This window comes from Oncorhynchus masou, chromosome 19, assembly GCF_036934945.1.
Source record: "Oncorhynchus masou masou isolate Uvic2021 chromosome 19, UVic_Omas_1.1, whole genome shotgun sequence".
Classification (NCBI taxonomy): Eukaryota; Metazoa; Chordata; class Actinopteri; order Salmoniformes; family Salmonidae; genus Oncorhynchus; species Oncorhynchus masou.
The window spans coordinates 18629799-18647546 of NC_088230.1; the positions used below are offsets into that span (position 1 = coordinate 18629799).

At 46.1% G+C, this 17748-nt stretch overlaps 1 protein-coding gene across 1 annotated transcript in view; it reads right to left on the reverse strand.

Moving 5' to 3' along the window:
- The window catches only part of LOC135505934 (mitochondrial peptide methionine sulfoxide reductase-like), a 119127-nt gene that overhangs the window by 22159 nt on the left and 79220 nt on the right, over window positions 1-17748 (reverse strand). The window contains exons 4-5 of the mRNA XM_064925190.1: window positions 17472-17576; window positions 11416-11522 (exon numbers count right to left, since the gene is read on the reverse strand). Of these exons, the coding sequence (XP_064781262.1) occupies window positions 11416-11522; window positions 17472-17576 (212 nt within the window). The remainder of the gene's footprint in view (window positions 1-11415; window positions 11523-17471; window positions 17577-17748) is intronic.

A 17748-nucleotide genomic window follows, 5' to 3' on the forward strand; every position in this document is an offset into this window, starting at 1 on the left:
TGTGTGTGTGTGTGTGTGTGTGTGTGTGTGTGTGTGTGTGTGTGTGTGTGTGTGTGTGTGTGTGTGTGTGAGAGAGGTGTTTGAGGCTAGATCTTAGAATGCCCATTGAGAGAACCAGGTAATTGGATAGTGTGTATAATCAATAGCTGTGTAATAATCCTAAAGTAATAGCTGTGTTATTGTACAACCATCCTTGACTCTGAACGACCAACAGCGTGACAGAGGGAGAAAAAGACAGAAATCATTGGAAAAGAGGCCAAGGTTCAGTCTGTAGGTCAACAGGAAGGATGAAGATGACAGATTAATCTTCCCAAGGTGGACAGACAGGCTGGCAGAAAGACAGACATAATCTACAGTAACCCCAGCAATCACAACAGTCATGTATATTAGAGTCTTCCAACTCTTCCAATACGAGTGAGTGTAATCCAACATCTCCCCCCCGACACCCACAACATCACCCTAATTTACTCAACCTCTGTCCTCCCACCATTTCAAGTCATTATGTCTGAAGGACAGAGAAAGGAGTGGAAAGGAGCGGAGGGTAAGAAAGTTGAGTTTGCTACTAAAGCAATTTCAAGACAGATTTGGCCGGCAGATGGTTGGCAGCGCCGTGTTTGTTAAACCAACTGGTCTGGTGCATTAGGATGCCGGGGAACAGCATGCCACGCCGCTCCATCAAAAATTGCCACAGATGGGGGGGGTACAGGGGGAGGATGGGGGAGGATGGGGGAGGTGGAGGGGACAAGGCCGGGGCCCGGCAAGCTGGTCAGGAAATAACGAGAGCAGCTAGCGAACGGAGGGGGAACAGATAATTAGCCCGGCCATGGCCTCCAGTCACTCAGTCATTCCACGAGAGAAGAGAGGAAGAGGGGGAGAGAGGAGAAGAGAAGGGGTAAGGAGATCCCTGAGGGTGTGCAGGTGAGGGGCTGTCACAGCTGGAGAGCAACTCCCCATTACCAGGGAGGAGACTCACCTTCACCTCACACACACACACACACACACACACACACACACACACACACACACACACTGACTGTACAAAACATTAGGAACACCTGCTCTTTCCATGACATTGACTGACCAGGTGAATCCAGGTGAAAGCTATGATCCCTTATTGATGTCAGCTGTTAAATCCACTTCAACCAGTGTAGATGAAGAGGAGGAGACAGGGATGTTCTGGGGGAAAAAGCGGGGGTGCAACTCAATATTAGGAAGGTGTTCTTAATCTTTTGTACACTGTGTATTGACTCTCAGTCCTCTTTCCCTTTCCCCCTAACTGCCGAGGTTAGTTTATGTCTACCATATCTCCTCTCTAACAGTCCTCTGTCTTTCCCCCTAACTGCCTAGGTTAGTTTATGTCTACCATATCTCCTCTCTAACAGTCCTCTGTCTTTCCCCCTAACTGCCTAGGTTAGTTTATGTCTACCATATCTCCTCTCTAACAGTCCTCTGTCTTTCCCCTAACTGCCGAGGTTAGTTTATGTCTACCATATCTCCTCTCTAACAGTCCTCTGTCTTTCCCCTAACTGCCGAGGTTAGTTTATGTCTACCATATCTCCTCTCTAACAGTCCTCTGTCTTTCCCCCTAACTGCCGAGGTTAGTTTATGTCTACCATATCTCCTCTCTAACAGTCCTTTCCCTTTCCCCCTAACTGCCGAGGTTAGTTTATGTCTACCATATCTCCTCTCTAACAGTCCTCTGTCTTTCCCCCTAACTGCCGAGGTTAGTTTATGTCTACCATATCTCCTCTCTAACAGTCCTCTGTCTTTCCCCCTAACTGCCGAGGTTAGTTTATGTCTACCATATCTCCTCTCTAACAGTCCTTTCCCTTTCCCCCTAACTGCCGAGGTTAGTTTATGTCTACCATATCTCCTCTCTAACAGTCCTTTCCCTTTCCCCCTAACTGCCGAGGTTAGTTTATGTCTACCATATCTCCTCTCTAACAGTCCTCTGTCTTTCCCCCTAACTGCCGAGGTTAGTTTATGTCTACCATATCTCCTCTCTAACAGTCCTCTGTCTTTCCCCCTAACTGCCGAGGTTAGTTTATGTCTACCATATCTCCTCTCTAACAGTCCTCTTTCCTTTCCCCTAACTGCCGAGGTTAGTTTATGTCTACCATATCTCCTCTCTAACAGTCCTCTGTCTTTCCCCCTAACTGCCTAGGTTAGTTTATGTCTACCATATCTCCTCTCTAACAGTCCTCTGTCTTTCCCCCTAACTGCCGAGGTTAGTTTATGTCTACCATATCTCCTCTCTAACAGTCTTCTGTCTTTCCCCCTAACTGCCGAGGTTAGTTTATGTCTACCATATCTCCTCTCTAACAGTCCTCTGTCTTTCCCCCTAACTGCCGAGGTTAGTTTATGTCTACCATATCTCCTCTCTAACAGTCCTCTGTCTTTCCCCCTAACTGCCTAGGTTAGTTTATGTCTACCATATCTCCTCTCTAACAGTCCTCTGTCTTTCCCCCTAACTGCCTAGGTTAGTTTATGTCTACCATATCTCCTCTCTAACAGTCCTCTGTCTTTCCCCCTAACTGCCGAGGTTAGTTTATGTCTACCATATCTCCTCTCTAACAGTCCTCTGTCTTTCCCCCTAACTGCCTAGGTTAGTTTATGTCTACCATATCTCCTCTCTAACAGTCCTCTGTCTTTCCCCCTAACTGCCGAGGTTAGTTTATGTCTACCATATCTCCTCTCTAACAGTCCTCTGTCTTTCCCCCTAACTGCCTAGGTTAGTTTATGTCTACCATATCTCCTCTCTAACAGTCCTCTTTCCCTTTCCCCCTAACTGCCGAGGTTAGTTTATGTCTACCATATCTCCTCTCTAACAGTCCTCTGTCTTTCCCCCTAACTGCCGAGGTTAGTTTATGTCTACCATATCTCCTCTCTAACAGTCCTCTGTCTTTCCCCCTAACTGCCTAGGTTAGTTTATGTCTACCATATCTCCTCTCTAACAGTCCTCTGTCTTTCCCCCTAACTGCCGAGGTTAGTTTATGTCTACCATATCTCCTCTCTAACAGTCCTCTGTCTTTCCCCCTAACTGCCGAGGTTAGTTTATGTCTACCATATCTCCTCTCTAACAGTCCTCTGTCTTTCCCCCTAACTGCCTAGGTTAGTTTATGTCTACCATATCTCCTCTCTAACAGTCCTCTGTCTTTCCCCCTAACTGCCGAGGTTAGTTTATGTCTACCATATCTCCTCTCTAACAGTCCTCTGTCTTTCCCCTAACTGCCTAGGTTAGTTTATGTCTACCATATCTCCTCTCTAACAGTCCTCTGTCTTTCCCCTAACTGCCGAGGTTAGTTTATGTCTACCATATCTCCTCTCTAACAGTCCTCTGTCTTTCCCCCTAACTGCCTAGGTTAGTTTATGTCTACCATATCTCCTCTCTAACAGTCCTCTGTCTTTCCCCCTAACTGCCGAGGTTAGTTTATGTCTACCATATCTCCTCTCTAACAGTCCTCTGTCTTTCCCCCTAACTGCCTAGGTTAGTTTATGTCTACCATATCTCCTCTCTAACAGTCCTCTGTCTTTCCCCCTAACTGCCGAGGTTAGTTTATGTCTACTATATCTCCTCTCTAACAGTCCTCTGTCTTCCCCCTAAATGCCTAGGTTAGTTTATGTCTACCATATCTCCTCTCTAACAGTCCTCTTTCCCTTTCCCCCTAACTGCCGAGGTTAGTTTATGTCTACCATATCTCCTCTCTAACAGTCCTCTGTCTTTCCCCCTAACTGCCGAGGTTAGTTTATGTCTACCATATCTCCTCTCTAACAGTCCTCTGTCTTTCCCCCTAACTGCCTAGGTTAGTTTATGTCTACCATATCTCCTCTCTAACAGTCCTCTGTCTTTCCCCCTAACTGCCGAGGTTAGTTTATGTCTACCATATCTCCTCTCTAACAGTCCTCTGTCTTTCCCCCTAACTGCCGAGGTTAGTTTATGTCTACCATATCTCCTCTCTAACAGTCCTCTGTCTTTCCCCCTAACTGCCTAGGTTAGTTTATGTCTACCATATCTCCTCTCTAACAGTCCTCTGTCTTTCCCCCTAACTGCCGAGGTTAGTTTATGTCTACCATATCTCCTCTCTAACAGTCCTCTGTCTTTCCCCCTAACTGCCTAGGTTAGTTTAAGTCTACCATATCTCCTCTCTAACAGTCCTCTGTCTTTCCCCCTAACTGCCGAGGTTAGTTTATGTCTACCATATCTCCTCTCTAACAGTCCTCTGTCTTTCCCCTAACTGCCTAGGTTAGTTTATGTCTACCATATCTCCTCTCTAACAGTCCTCTGTCTTTCCCCCTAACTGCCGAGGTTAGTTTATGTCTACCATATCTCCTCTCTAACAGTCCTCTGTCTTTCCCCTAACTGCCTAGGTTAGTTTATGTCTACCATATCTCCTCTCTAACAGTCCTCTGTCTTTCCCCCTAACTGCCGAGGTTAGTTTATGTCTACCATATCTCCTCTCTAACAGTCCTCTGTCTTTCCCCCTAACTGCCGAGGTTAGTTTATGTCTACCATATCTCCTCTCTAACAGTCCTCTGTCTTTCCCCCTAACTGCCGAGGTTAGTTTATGTCTACCATATCTCCTCTCTAACAGTCCTCTGTCTTTCCCCCTAACTGCCGAGGTTAGTTTATGTCTACCATATCTCCTCTCTAACAGTCCTCTGTCTTTCCCCCTAACTGCCTAGGTTAGTTTATGTCTACCATATCTCCTCTCTAACAGTCCTCTGTCTTTCCCCCTAACTGCCGAGGTTAGTTTATGTCTACCATATCTCCTCTCTAACAGTCCTCTGTCTTTCCCCCTAACTGCCGAGGTTAGTTTATGTCTACCATATCTCCTCTCTAACAGTCCTCTGTCTTTCCCCCTAACTGCCGAGGTTAGTTTATGTCTACCATATCTCCTCTCTAACAGTCCTCTGTCTTTCCCCCTAACTGCCGAGGTTAGTTTATGTCTACCATATCTCCTCTCTAACAGTCCTCTGTCTTTCCCCCTAACTGCCGAGGTTAGTTTATGTCTACCATATCTCCTCTCTAACAGTCCTCTTTCCCTTTCCCCCTAACTGCCGAGGTTAGTTTATGTCTACCATATCTCCTCTCTAACAGTCCTCTTTCCCTTTCCCCCTAACTGCCGAGGTTAGTTTATGTCTACCATATCTCCTCTCTAACAGTCCTCTTTCCCTTTCCTCCTAACTGCCTAGGTTAGTTTATGTCTACCATATCTCCTCTCTAACAGTCCTCTGTCTTTCCCCCTAACTGCCGAGGTTAGTTTATGTCTACCATATCTCCTCTCTAACAGTCCTCTGTCTTTCCCCCTAACTGCCTAGGTTAGTTTATGTCTACCATATCTCCTCTCTAACAGTCCTCTGTCTTTCCCCTAACTGCCTAGGTTAGTTTATGTCTACCATATCTCCTCTCTAACAGTCCTCTGTCTTTCCCCCTAACTGCCTAGGTTAGTTTATGTCTACCATATCTCCTCTCTAACAGTCCTCTGTCTTTCCCCCTAACTGCCGAGGTTAGTTTATGTCTACCATATCTCCTCTCTAACAGTCCTCTGTCTTTCCCCCTAACTGCCGAGGTTAGTTTATGTCTACCATATCTCCTCTCTAACAGTCCTCTGTCTTTCCCCTAACTGCCTAGGTTAGTTTATGTCTACCATATCTCCTCTCTAACAGTCCTTTCCCTTTCCCCCTAACTGCCGAGGTTAGTTTATGTCTACCATATCTCCTCTCTAATAGTCCTCTGTCTTTCCCCCTAACTGCCGAGGTTAGTTTATGTCTACCATATCTCCTCTCTAACAGTCCTCTTTCCCTTTCCCCCTAACTGCCTAGGTTAGTTTATGTCTACCATATCTCCTCTCTAACAGTCCTCTGTCTTTCCCCCTAACTGCCGAGGTTAGTTTATGTCTACCATATCTCCTCTCTAACAGTCCTCTGTCTTTCCCCCTAACTGCCTAGGTTAGTTTATGTCTACCATATCTCCTCTCTAACAGTCCTCTGTCTTTCCCCCTAACTGCCGAGGTTAGTTTATGTCTACCATATCTCCTCTCTAACAGTCCTTTGTCCTTCCCCCTAACTGCCGAGGTTAGTTTATGTCTACCATATCTCCTCTCTAACAGTCCTCTGTCTTTCTCCAATCACTTTATTCCTAGCCCTGTCATGAGGTTCAGTTGGGCCTTACATCAGTGACTGCTGTCCACAGAAAGCAGTCAAAATCTACCCCACCATGACCTGATGGCTCTGTGGATGACACAGTGTCACTGCTGTCACAACCCCTGCCTGGCCCTGGCCATTAAAACTGCAGTGACTCCCTGCTGTCACCTTGAATCAAGGGCACAACTGGTTGCCGTGGTTCCCCCCTAAATCAGATCTACGGTGAGGCCTGTCATCACCTTGACAATAGTCTGTCTGTGGAGCTGCAGCAACCTCAGTAGTTGTTCTGTTGAAAGGCATATTGTGCACAGGGCGGGCATGCACTCACACACACGCACACGCACACACACAGCTCAGTTTACTCTCTACGCCATACCATATGAGCTACTAAACAGCATCGCTATATCCTTATGTCCACATCAATAACTGGCCATAAAAATCCATAACCTCACACAAGAGGCCGGGAAAATGATAATACAAGTTAATGATAATATGGAGGTTCATGGCAAATAGCCTCAAGATAGCATGCTAGTTGCACTAGTCAACAGCATTGATGATGTGAGAGTAGAGTTATCCTTATGGTGTGATGGAGAAGTCTCTGTTTTAATGAGGTATAACAGTGGGCAGGCAGGCGAAGCTAGCTAGCTAATTACAGACAGATCTCTCACCCACACTGACAGTCGGCCTAATTGGTGGAGGTGGCCGGTCGTCTCGACAGCGAGGAGAGGTAAGCAGAAGCAGAACACGTCGTCGACAGCCTCTGAGGTAGAAACCTGTGTATTGTTGACGCACTAATAGATGGGAACAAGCCGGCCATAGCAGAGTTTTTATCTCCAGTCCCGAGAGAGGAGCATGAAATCACTTCAATTTCTCTGAGATGAGGAGAAGGGAACTGTGGGTCAGTCAGGTGCCATGATGTGAATGGTGAATAGGGCACAGTGCTCCCTAGTGTTGGACAAAGGAAGGGTCACCTTTTGTGTTCTCAGTGTGGAAGTGTAGCTTGGTTTAGGGATGATGAGTTGGGATATGGTGGTGCTGTGAGGTGAGACCAACGATGGTGGATGAATAAAGATAGTTCACTCAGGCCGTTTACCATTGAAAAAAATGGTCAGTTCTGGTCTGCTTAACCAGACAAAACCAGGGAGTGGGATATCTCGCTTCCTCTTCCGTCTCTGCTGAGACTTTGTGTCCGAACTCAGTTTGCTTGACATATAAGACTACGATAGAACAACCTGATCTGGTTTTACAGTGATTATACCAGGAGGACATACAAGAATTTCAATGCAAATATTCTGTCTAAAAAATATGGTAAAAATAACATCTAGAATGTTTACTAATTTGGTCCCCATTGCAATGCGCCAGTTGCAATATAGATCAAAACAGAAGAATCTATAAACGGAAGTATTTTATGTGTATCTTTTCAAGTTAAGCAAAGTGTACACTGACAAGGGGGACTCTCCAGGGGTTTGCAAACAGATATGGAATATTAGAGAGAATGAGAAGCAATTTGCAGCCATTTAGAAATGACTGGAGATCAAAGACATGCATATTACATCTGAAATGAAAACTTCTGCTACAGTATCTCAGCATATTGCTTCAGCCCAGGCCATCTGATTCCAAACCAATACTAACCCCTCAACCCTAGCCTAGAACTAGGTCCAGCTTGATATTTCATTTCCTACACCATCCTTCACTGAAATAAACTGAGATGGCAACGACTGTTGTTATTAGACTTGTTATTAGACTTGTTATTAGACTTGTTATTAGACTTGTTATTAGACTTGTTATCCCTCTATTGGGGGTCACTTTTGTTGATCTACTTCCTAGTGGTCCTAGCAGAGGAAGGTCAGTGGAGGGAGACCCCACCGAGTGAAGTGCCCCAGTGTCCCAAACTCCTCCCTCCCTCACTCTGGATCCCCCTCTCCTCCTCCTTCCTACCCCCCCCCCCCTCCCTCCATCTCGGTGCAGCTCGCTCACCCCCCCCCCCCCCCCGCAGCGTGGCATGATGCAGCACCTCAGACGGCAACACTCCAACGCAATAAATATGAACAACCCTGGCCTAAACCCCCCAACGTGGAGAAGGGGGGGGGGGCTCCCTGTCTCCATCTCCATCTCCCTCTCCCTGTAACCCAGGAGACAATGAGCAAACAACCCCGCCATATTGACCTTTCACTTTCCATTGGCCACATGCACGTCCAACTATTGTCATCGCTTGTCCCCTTTAACCCTCTCCCTTCCGCCATTGCACTCTCCCTTTCCTTCTCTCTCTCTCACTCCCTCCATCTCTCTTTATCCCTCTACCCTCCCCTTCCACCATTGCACTCTCCCTTTCCTTCTCTCTCTCTCACTCCCTCCATCCATCTCTCTTTATCCCTCCCCGACTCCCCCCATTACGAACACAGCTGTCAGTCAGAACAAGCTTTATTAACCTCTTGCCTGACCTCCATTTCATTATGCCGGGGGTCAACAGCTGATTAAAACGCAGCCGAGGTGCCTCTCTACAGATGACCTACAACCCCAACCAAACCCCGCTTCATTAGGACTGCCTGGACCAATCACAGAGCTCGAGTGGTAGAACTGGGGTGGGTGGGAGGGTTGGGCCCTCCTCTGTTTCCATGGCAACAGGGCCGTGCTGCTAGGTTTGTGGTGCGGAGCAGATGTCTCAGCAGGGGGGGACAGCAGACAATGGAAGAAGACGAGAGAACGGGAGGAGGACAAAGAGGCAGCATGGCCAGCAGAGGGAGTGTGTGAGCGTGTTGGTATTGTCTGTGAATCTGAGTGTGTGTAGCACACTTTGGCAGAGTAGTGATTGTGTAAGCAGAAGCTGCCACTTTGTGAACATAAACACAGCCAACAATAGCAAATGCTAGAGCAAAATAAACAGGTTTTCAGGTAAGTACTGTGGCATTGTCTCAGACCCGTGACCAGGGGGGACATTAGTGGCAAATGGCCTCCTTTCAGCCGAGACAAAACACAGCGAGACGAGCTCCGCTCACAGATGATATGATTGTCACGGTAGACGAGACGTGAACCGGAGAATAAATTAGACCCCCCTCCACAACCAACTGACGCAAATGTCAAAATTCACAGAGGGAGACCACATACACGCACCCAGTAAATGTGTGTTTCATAACACCAGCAAACAGCATGGAAACTAACAATACAATTTAAACTGTAGCAGCTCATCATGTGCTACTAAAGGGGAGAAATGAAATTATGATTTTCCCTTTATACATCTGAAACACCTTCAAATTATCTACTCCAGATAGATAGATAGTATAGGTAGACAGTGTGGGTGTGTGGCAGGCTGCATAGAGAGTGCTGTTATATTAGTTATAGCCTAATGCACATAACGTCCCAACACAGATGCTTGCAAATATAAATGAAATCATCCACAATGTGCAGGCCAAAATGAGTTGTAGTAATAACGGCTGTCTTGTAAAGGAGATACTGACAGTAGCCAATATAAGGCTTCTCCTGCAGTGGCTGCTAGGCTGTAGTCCCTGACTGCAAGGGTAAATGGGGCTCATTTTGATGAGAGACTGGGTCTTGGAGGGAGGGGTAGAGGAACGGGGGATGGGAGGGAGGGAGGGGTAGAGGAACAGGGGATGGGATGGAGGGAGGGGTAGAGGAACGGGGGATGGGATAGAGGGAGGGGTAGAGGAACGGGGGATGGGATGGAGGGAGGGGTAGAGGAATGGGGGATGGGATGGAGGGACCTGGTGTACCCTTGTCAGCTGTGTTATTATCCAACCATTAGGAGAGGAGAGGCTGCAGTATCTCAGCCTCTCTCCCAGTAGCTTCATCAGCTGGAGGCAGCACTCCGTGAAGGAACAAATCCAACCAAAATGCTGCCCCTCCTCCTCCTACTCTCCTCCTCCTTTCCTCCACCTCCGCCGTCTCCGTGGGAGTGCACTCTATCTCCCCGTCTGGCTTCGACACCCCAACCCTGGCCCATGAAGCTGCATGGAGTGGTTTGTGAGCCCGATGAATAGCCCACTGCAGGTCAGGTACAGTGGAAGAAAAGTGGGGAATGGAGTGAAGGTGGCAAGCAAACAGAGAAAATGTGTGTGTTGGCAGCAACTGAATATCTTCTTGTTTCTATTGAAGGAAAAGTTGACTATTTAATGGAACTAACCTGATATGAAATGTATTGAATAGCTCCAAGGTTGATATTTCAGGACTGTACATGAAATGGTTCTCAACTCAACTGTGTATGTATGCTCTGTTCTGCCGATGAAGAGGTGGAGCATTGCTCATCCAGACGGATCTGACACACCTTTCCCTCGTCTCGTCTCCTCGCTGCACAAAGACAGTATGGCAGAACCTCATCTGAATACAGCAGCTCAACAATAGAAAAACGAAGGTGTCCAGACACTCAAGGTCATCTCATCGACACTCTCCAATGAGAGATTCAACTGTCAATAGATACAGGGACACGTCTTTATCCATTACTTGTCTAACATCCTGTGGTTGACATACCTCAGCTTCCATAGGAGAGAAGGGCCGGCTAAATGGAGAGCGAGGCAAGGGCGGAAATCAGGTCACAGAAAGTGTTTACAGAAGGAATCAAGACAAGAGAGAAGAGAGAGAAGAGAGAGAGAAAGAAGAGAGAGAAAGAGAAGAAGAAAGAGAAGAGAGAGAGAGAGAGAGAGAGAGAGAGAGAGAAGAGAGAGAAGAGAGCAGTACGGTTGTAGCCACCGGAGGGAGAGAGAGAGAAGGAGAGAGAAGAAGGAGAGACCAGCCTAGCTCCACTGTAAGCTCATGTTTTATTTCTTCCTCTGTCTGTCTCTCCCTTCTTCTGGAAGCCATGCATGCAGCAGTGTTGTGGAGGGTGGGGTCTAGTGCGGTAAAGCTGCTCCACATAGCGTTGCACCACTGAGATTCTGCTGTTCCTCCCATCCTGTTTTCTCCTCTCACTAGGGGAATCAGTGGCAGCATGCAATCCCTCTCCATTAAACATATGCATTATGCAGGTGGGGTAGGCTGCCTGGCTTTATGCATGTTCCCTGTAAGGTGACGGGATTTGAACCTGGACTGATGCTCGTTGGAAGCAAGCATTTAATGTGACGGGGGACGGGGACGTTGTCTATCTCAATGTAAAGCTGGTATAATGTGTTCTGGTATGGGCCGTATGGGAGTTTCTCTATTTATTTATTCGGGGGAAACAGATTTTCTTTCACATCCAGCTTTTGTTTCTACGGCTTGAACCTCTCGAGAGAACTGATTATTGAGTTGATGTGACTCCCACACACAGAAACTTTACTTTACCTTCTGATAGTCGTCTTTGGAGGCCAGAGCCTGTTCAAGCTGCTCCTGTGTGTATGTGTAAATGGCTGATCGATAGGTCGTTCCAACATCGTTGCCCTGGCGCATTCCTGACCATGAGAGAGAGAAGGCAATGTTGTCGAACTGTTAGAGAATTTACTGGACTAAAGAAAACACTTTTCACTCAATATAGAGGAAGACATAAAACAAAAGGACAAATCACACAGAGAGACACACACACACACAACCACACTCAGACAGACAAACATACAAACAAAGGGTTATATATAAACAAAGAAAGAAACGCCCTCTCACTGTCAACTGCGTTTATTTTTAGCAAACTTGTGTAAATATTTGTATGAACATAAGATTCAACAACTGAGACATAAACTGAACAAGTTCCACACACGTGACTAACAAAGGAGGGGTCAACATCAAAAGTCAACAGTCAGTATCTGGTGTGGCCACCAGCTGCATTAAGTACTGCAGTGCATCTCCTCCTCATGGACTGCACCAGATATGCCAGATCTTGCTGTGAGATGTTACCCCACTCTTCCACCAATACACCTGCAGGTTCCCGGACATTTCTGGGGGGGAATGGCCCTAGCCCTCACCCTCCGATCCAACAGGTCCCAGACATGCTCAATGGGATTGAGATCCGGGTTCTTTGCTGGCCATGGCAGAACACTGACATCCCTGTCTTGCAGGAAATCACGCACAGAATGAGCAGTATGGCTGGTGGCACTGTCATGCTGGAGGGTTGTGTCAGAATGTGCCTGCAGGAAGGGTACCACATGAGGGAGGAGGATGTCTTCCCTCCACCTCCAAATCGATCCCACTCAAGAGCGTAGGCCTCGGTGTAACGCTCATTCCTTCAAAGATAAACGCGAATCCGACCATCACCCCTGGTGAGACAAAACTGTGACTCGTCAGTGAAGAACACTGTCTGGTCCAGCGACGGAGGACTTGTGCCCATAGGCGACGTTGTTGCCGGTGATGTCTGGTGAGGTCCTGCCTTACAACAGGCCTAAAAGCCCTTAGTCCAGCCTCTCTCAGCCTATTGCGGACAGTCTGAGCACTGATGGAGGGATTGTGCATTCCTGGTGTAACTCGAGCAGTTGTTGTTGCCATCCTGTACCTGTCCCGCAGGTGTGATGTTCAGATGCACCAATCCTGTGCAGGTGTTGTTACACGTGGTCTGCCACTGCGAGGACGATCAGCTGTCCATCCTGTCTCCCTGAAGAACTGTCTTAGGCGTCTCACAGTACGGACATTGCAAATTATTGCCCTGGCCACATCTGCAGTCCTCATGCCTCCTTGCAGCATGCCTAAGGCACATTCACGCGGATGAGCAGGGACCCTGGGCATCTTTCTTTTGGTGTTTTTCAGAGTCAGTAGAAAGGCCTCTTTAGTGTCCTAAGTTTTCATAACTGTGACCTTAATTGCCTACCCTCTGTAAGCTGTAAGTGTCTTAACAACCGTTCCCACAGTTGCATGTTCATTAATTGTGTATGGTTCATTGAACAAGCATGGGAAACAGTGTTTAAACCCTTTACAATGAAGATCTGTGAAGTTATTATTATTTTTTTTTACAAATTATCTTTGAAAGACAGGTTCCTGAAAAAGGAACTTTTGCTGAGTTTAAATATAAGGGGACCTAAGCTGAGATCATTTAATTTGCCAACCAACCAGCAGACGGTGCTTGCTCTGACAGGCTCGTCTTATGAACCAAACTCACAATCAACCCTGTCTGTCTGGGGAAAACTACCTGGAGATGAAACCAGACCAACCGCGCTGTAATTTCAATCAAAGTACAGTTCACCGTGATCCATATATAGAAACGGATACAGATACTGCCTGCCTCTGTGTAATTATTCTGTTTCTGGGAGCGGAGAGTGAGCTGTGAAGACACACAGTGAACCACACTGATTTTGTTCCCTGACAAAAAGCTCCCATTCAAACACGCAATCATTGGCTAGGTGTTAGAGGACACATTTAGTCATACTGTTGATAGTAGTGTCCTGTCACGATCACATGGAATATGACAGTAAGTCTTATGATATGAGAATCAGTAGGTGTACCTCATCTAGCACCACTGGGCCTGTGAGCAGCACTTCAGAGAGTACTTGGCCTTAGTCTCTATCTGAACCTTCCTGAATATTACATCCACTTTGGGAATGAGGACTAAACTACAGCGGGAAGATATACAGGTACATTGTATTCACTGAGTATAACAAACATTTGGAAAACCTTCCTAATATTGAGTTTGCACCCCTTTTGCCCTCAGAACAGCCCAATTCATTGGTGTATGGACTCTACAAGGTGTTGAAAGCGTTTCACAGGGATGCTGGCCCATGTTGACTCCAATGCTTCCCACAGTTGTGTCAAGTCGATTGGATGTCCTTTGGGTGGTGTACCATTCGTGATACACAGGGGAAACTGTTGAGCGTGAAAAACCCAGCAGCGATGTAGTTCTTGACACACTCAAACCGGTGCACCTGGCACCTACTACCATACCCTGTTCAAAGGTACTTCAATATTTTGTCTTGCCCATTCCCCCTCTGAATGGCACACATACACAATCCATGTCTCAATTATCTCAAGGCATAAAAATCCTTATTTTACCTGTCTCCTCCTCTTCATCTACACTGGTTGAGGTGGATTTAACAGCTGACATCAATAAGGGATCATAGCGTTCACCCGGATTCTCTTGGTCAGTCTATGTCATAGAAACAGCAGGTGTTCTTAATGTTTTGTACACTCAGTGTGGGTAATGCATTATGGATGCATATTTGATTTAATCAGGATCTTTCTTTGAGCCCACCATATCAAACCATCAAATCTAAAATAGCATCTTTGAAAAAGTTGAATGGAGGAAATGAATAGTTATATTCTGCACGCTATGTGCAACAGCAGTATTCTGGAGCCAAACCACTCCGGAAGTAGGTCATGATTCATGACACTGAAGTGACCTGAGAATGATAACATAGTACTGTCAACAGTGTGGAAGAAAGTCACCAACAATGTGTCTCATATTGTGTGTATTCTAGTCTGGGTCATACTGTGTGTATTCTAGTCCAGGTCATACTGTGTGTATTCTACTCTGGGTCATACTGTGTGTATTCTACACTGGGTCATACTGTGTGTATTCTACTCTGGGTCATACTGTGTGTATTCTACTCTGGGTCACACTGTGTGTATTCTACTCTGGGTCACACTGTGTGTATTCTACTCTGGGTCATACTGTGTGTATTCTACTCTGGGTCATACTGTGTGTATTCTACTCTGGGTCACACTGTGTGTATTCTACTCTGGGTCACACTGTGTGTATTCTACTCTGGGTCATACTGTGTGTATTCTACTCTGGGTCATACTGTGTGTATTCTACTCTGGGTCATACTGTGTGTATTCTACTCTGGGTCATACTGTGTGTATTCTACTCTGGGTCACACTGTGTGTATTCTACTCTGGGTCATACTGTGTGTATTCTACTCTGGGTCATACTGTGTGTATTCTACTCTGGGTCATACTGTGTGTATTCTACTCTGGGTCACACTGTGTGTATTCTACTCTGGGTCATACTGTGTGTATTCTACTCTGGGTCACACTGTGTTATTCTAGTCTGGGTCATATTGTGTGTATTCTACTCTGGGTCATACTGTGTGTATTCTACTCTGGGTCATACTGTGTGTATTCTACTCTGGGTCACACTGTGTGTATTCTACTCTGGGTCATACTGTGTGTATTCTACTCTGGGTCATACTGTGTGTATTCTACTCTGGGTCATACTGTGTGTATTCTACTCTGGGTCATACTGTGTGTATTCTACTCTGGGTCATATTGTGTGTATTCTACTCTGGGTCATACTGTGTGTATTCTACTCTGGGTCACACTGTGTGTATTCTACTCTGGGTCATACTGTGTATATTCTACACTGGGTCATACTGTGTGTATTCTACTCTGGGTCATATTGTGTGTATACTACTATGGGTCATACTGTGTGTATTCTACTCTGGGTCATACTGTGTGTATTCTACTCTGGGTCACACTGTGCTATTCTACTCTGGGTCATATTGTGTGTATTCTACTCTGGGTCATACTGTGTGTATTCTAGTCTGGGTCATATTGTGTGTATTCTACTCTGTGTCATACTGTGTGTATTCTACTCTGGGTCATACTGTGTGTATTCTACTCTGGGTCATACTGTGTGTATTCTACTCTGGGTCACACTGTGTGTATTCTACTCTGGGTCACACTGTGTGTATTCTACTCTGGGTCATACTGTGTGTATTCTACTCTGGGTCATACTGTGTGTATTCTACTCTGGGTCACACTGTGTGTATTCTACTCTGGGTCACACTGTGTGTATTCTACTCTGGGTCATACTGTGTGTATTCTACTCTGGGTCATACTGTGTGTATTCTACTCTGGGTCATACTGTGTGTATTCTACTCTGGGTCACACTGTGTGTATTCTACTCTGGGTCATACTGTGTGTATTCTACTCTGGGTCATACTGTGTGTATTCTACTCTGGGTCATACTGTGTGTATTCTACTCTGGGTCACACTGTGTGTATTCTACTCTGGGTCATACTGTGTGTATTCTACTCTGGGTCACACTGTGTTATTCTAGTCTGGGTCATATTGTGTGTATTCTACTCTGGGTCATACTGTGTGTATTCTACTCTGGGTCATACTGTGTGTATTCTACTCTGGGTCACACTGTGTGTATTCTACTCTGGGTCATACTGTGTGTATTCTACTCTGGGTCATACTGTGTGTATTCTACTCTGGGTCATACTGTGTGTATTCTACTCTGGGTCATACTGTGTGTATTCTACTCTGGGTCATACTGTGTGTATTCTACTCTGGGTCATATTGTGTGTATTCTACTCTGGGTCATATTGTGTGTATTCTACTCTGGGTCATACTGTGTGTATTCTACTCTGGGTCACACTGTGTGTATTCTACTCTGGGTCATACTGTGTATATTCTACACTGGGTCATACTGTGTGTATTCTACTCTGGGTCATATTGTGTGTATACTACTATGGGTCATACTGTGTGTATTCTACTCTGGGTCATACTGTGTGTATTCTACTCTGGGTCACACTGTGCTATTCTACTCTGGGTCATATTGTGTGTATTCTACTCTGGGTCATACTGTGTGTATTCTAGTCTGGGTCATATTGTGTGTATTCTACTCTGTGTCATACTGTGTGTATTCTACTCTGGGTCATACTGTGTGTATTCTACTCTGGGTCACACTGTGTGTATTCTACTCTGGGTCATACTGTGTGTATTCTACTCTGGGTCATACTGTGTGTATTCTACTCTGGGTCATACTGTGTGTATTCTACTCTGGTCACACTGTGTGTATTCTACTCTGGGTCATACTGTGTGTATTCTACTCTGGGTCATACTGTGTGTATTCTACTCTGGGTCACACTGTTTGTATTCTACTCTGGGTCATACTGTGTATATTCTACACTGGGTCATACTGTGTGTATTCTACTCTGGGTCACACTGTGTGTATTCTACTCTGGGTCACACTGGGTGTATACTACTCTGGGTCATACTGTGTGTGTATCTTCTTCTCCACTGTGTGTCATTGTGTGTGTGTGTTTAAGGTTGTCCAGAGGTTGGGCTGGCCAGCGGAGTTGACGTGCCTGAGGTGAGGAGGGGTCAGGGCTAACACAGAGAGGCACATTTCTCTGGGGCCGTGTGTACCCTGTGGACTCACACACACTCACACAGGGTCAACAAGGGTCAAATTAAACACACACTCACAGCGCTGTGTGTGATTAGGTCACACACTCCAGGCACCTCTCTGGGTGGAGCGTGACTCTCTCTCTCTCCCTCTCCTTCCCTCCCTTCCTTCATTCCATAGAACCCTGATTGTAGGCACTCAAAATAGCGGACTCATCATTTTGCTATGGATAGCTTAGGGCAGAGAGAAAGCAGTATAGACTTGGTTTAAACTACGGCAAGTTGTTTGGAAATACTGTAATCGTATATAACAGAGGTGTCTGTGTGTGGATGGACAGACAGGGTTTTACCTTGAGTTGGGTTGTGGCTCTCCCAAAACACCTTGAGCAGTTTGGAGAAACTTGTCTTCTCTGGCTCCCAGACCACCCGGACAACCTCAGTATGACCTGTTCTGCCTGAAGGAGACAGCAGAAGACAGGAGAGATGGCGAGTTTAAGAGAAATAGGCAGAAAGTTGCCCCAATCCACTGGTCCAGGATCAGATATGTCCTTATCCCTCTGGTTAAGATTAGGAGTGGTTTATGATAATCTCATTTTAGCTCTGTGGATAAGTAACCTTGTGTTTTAT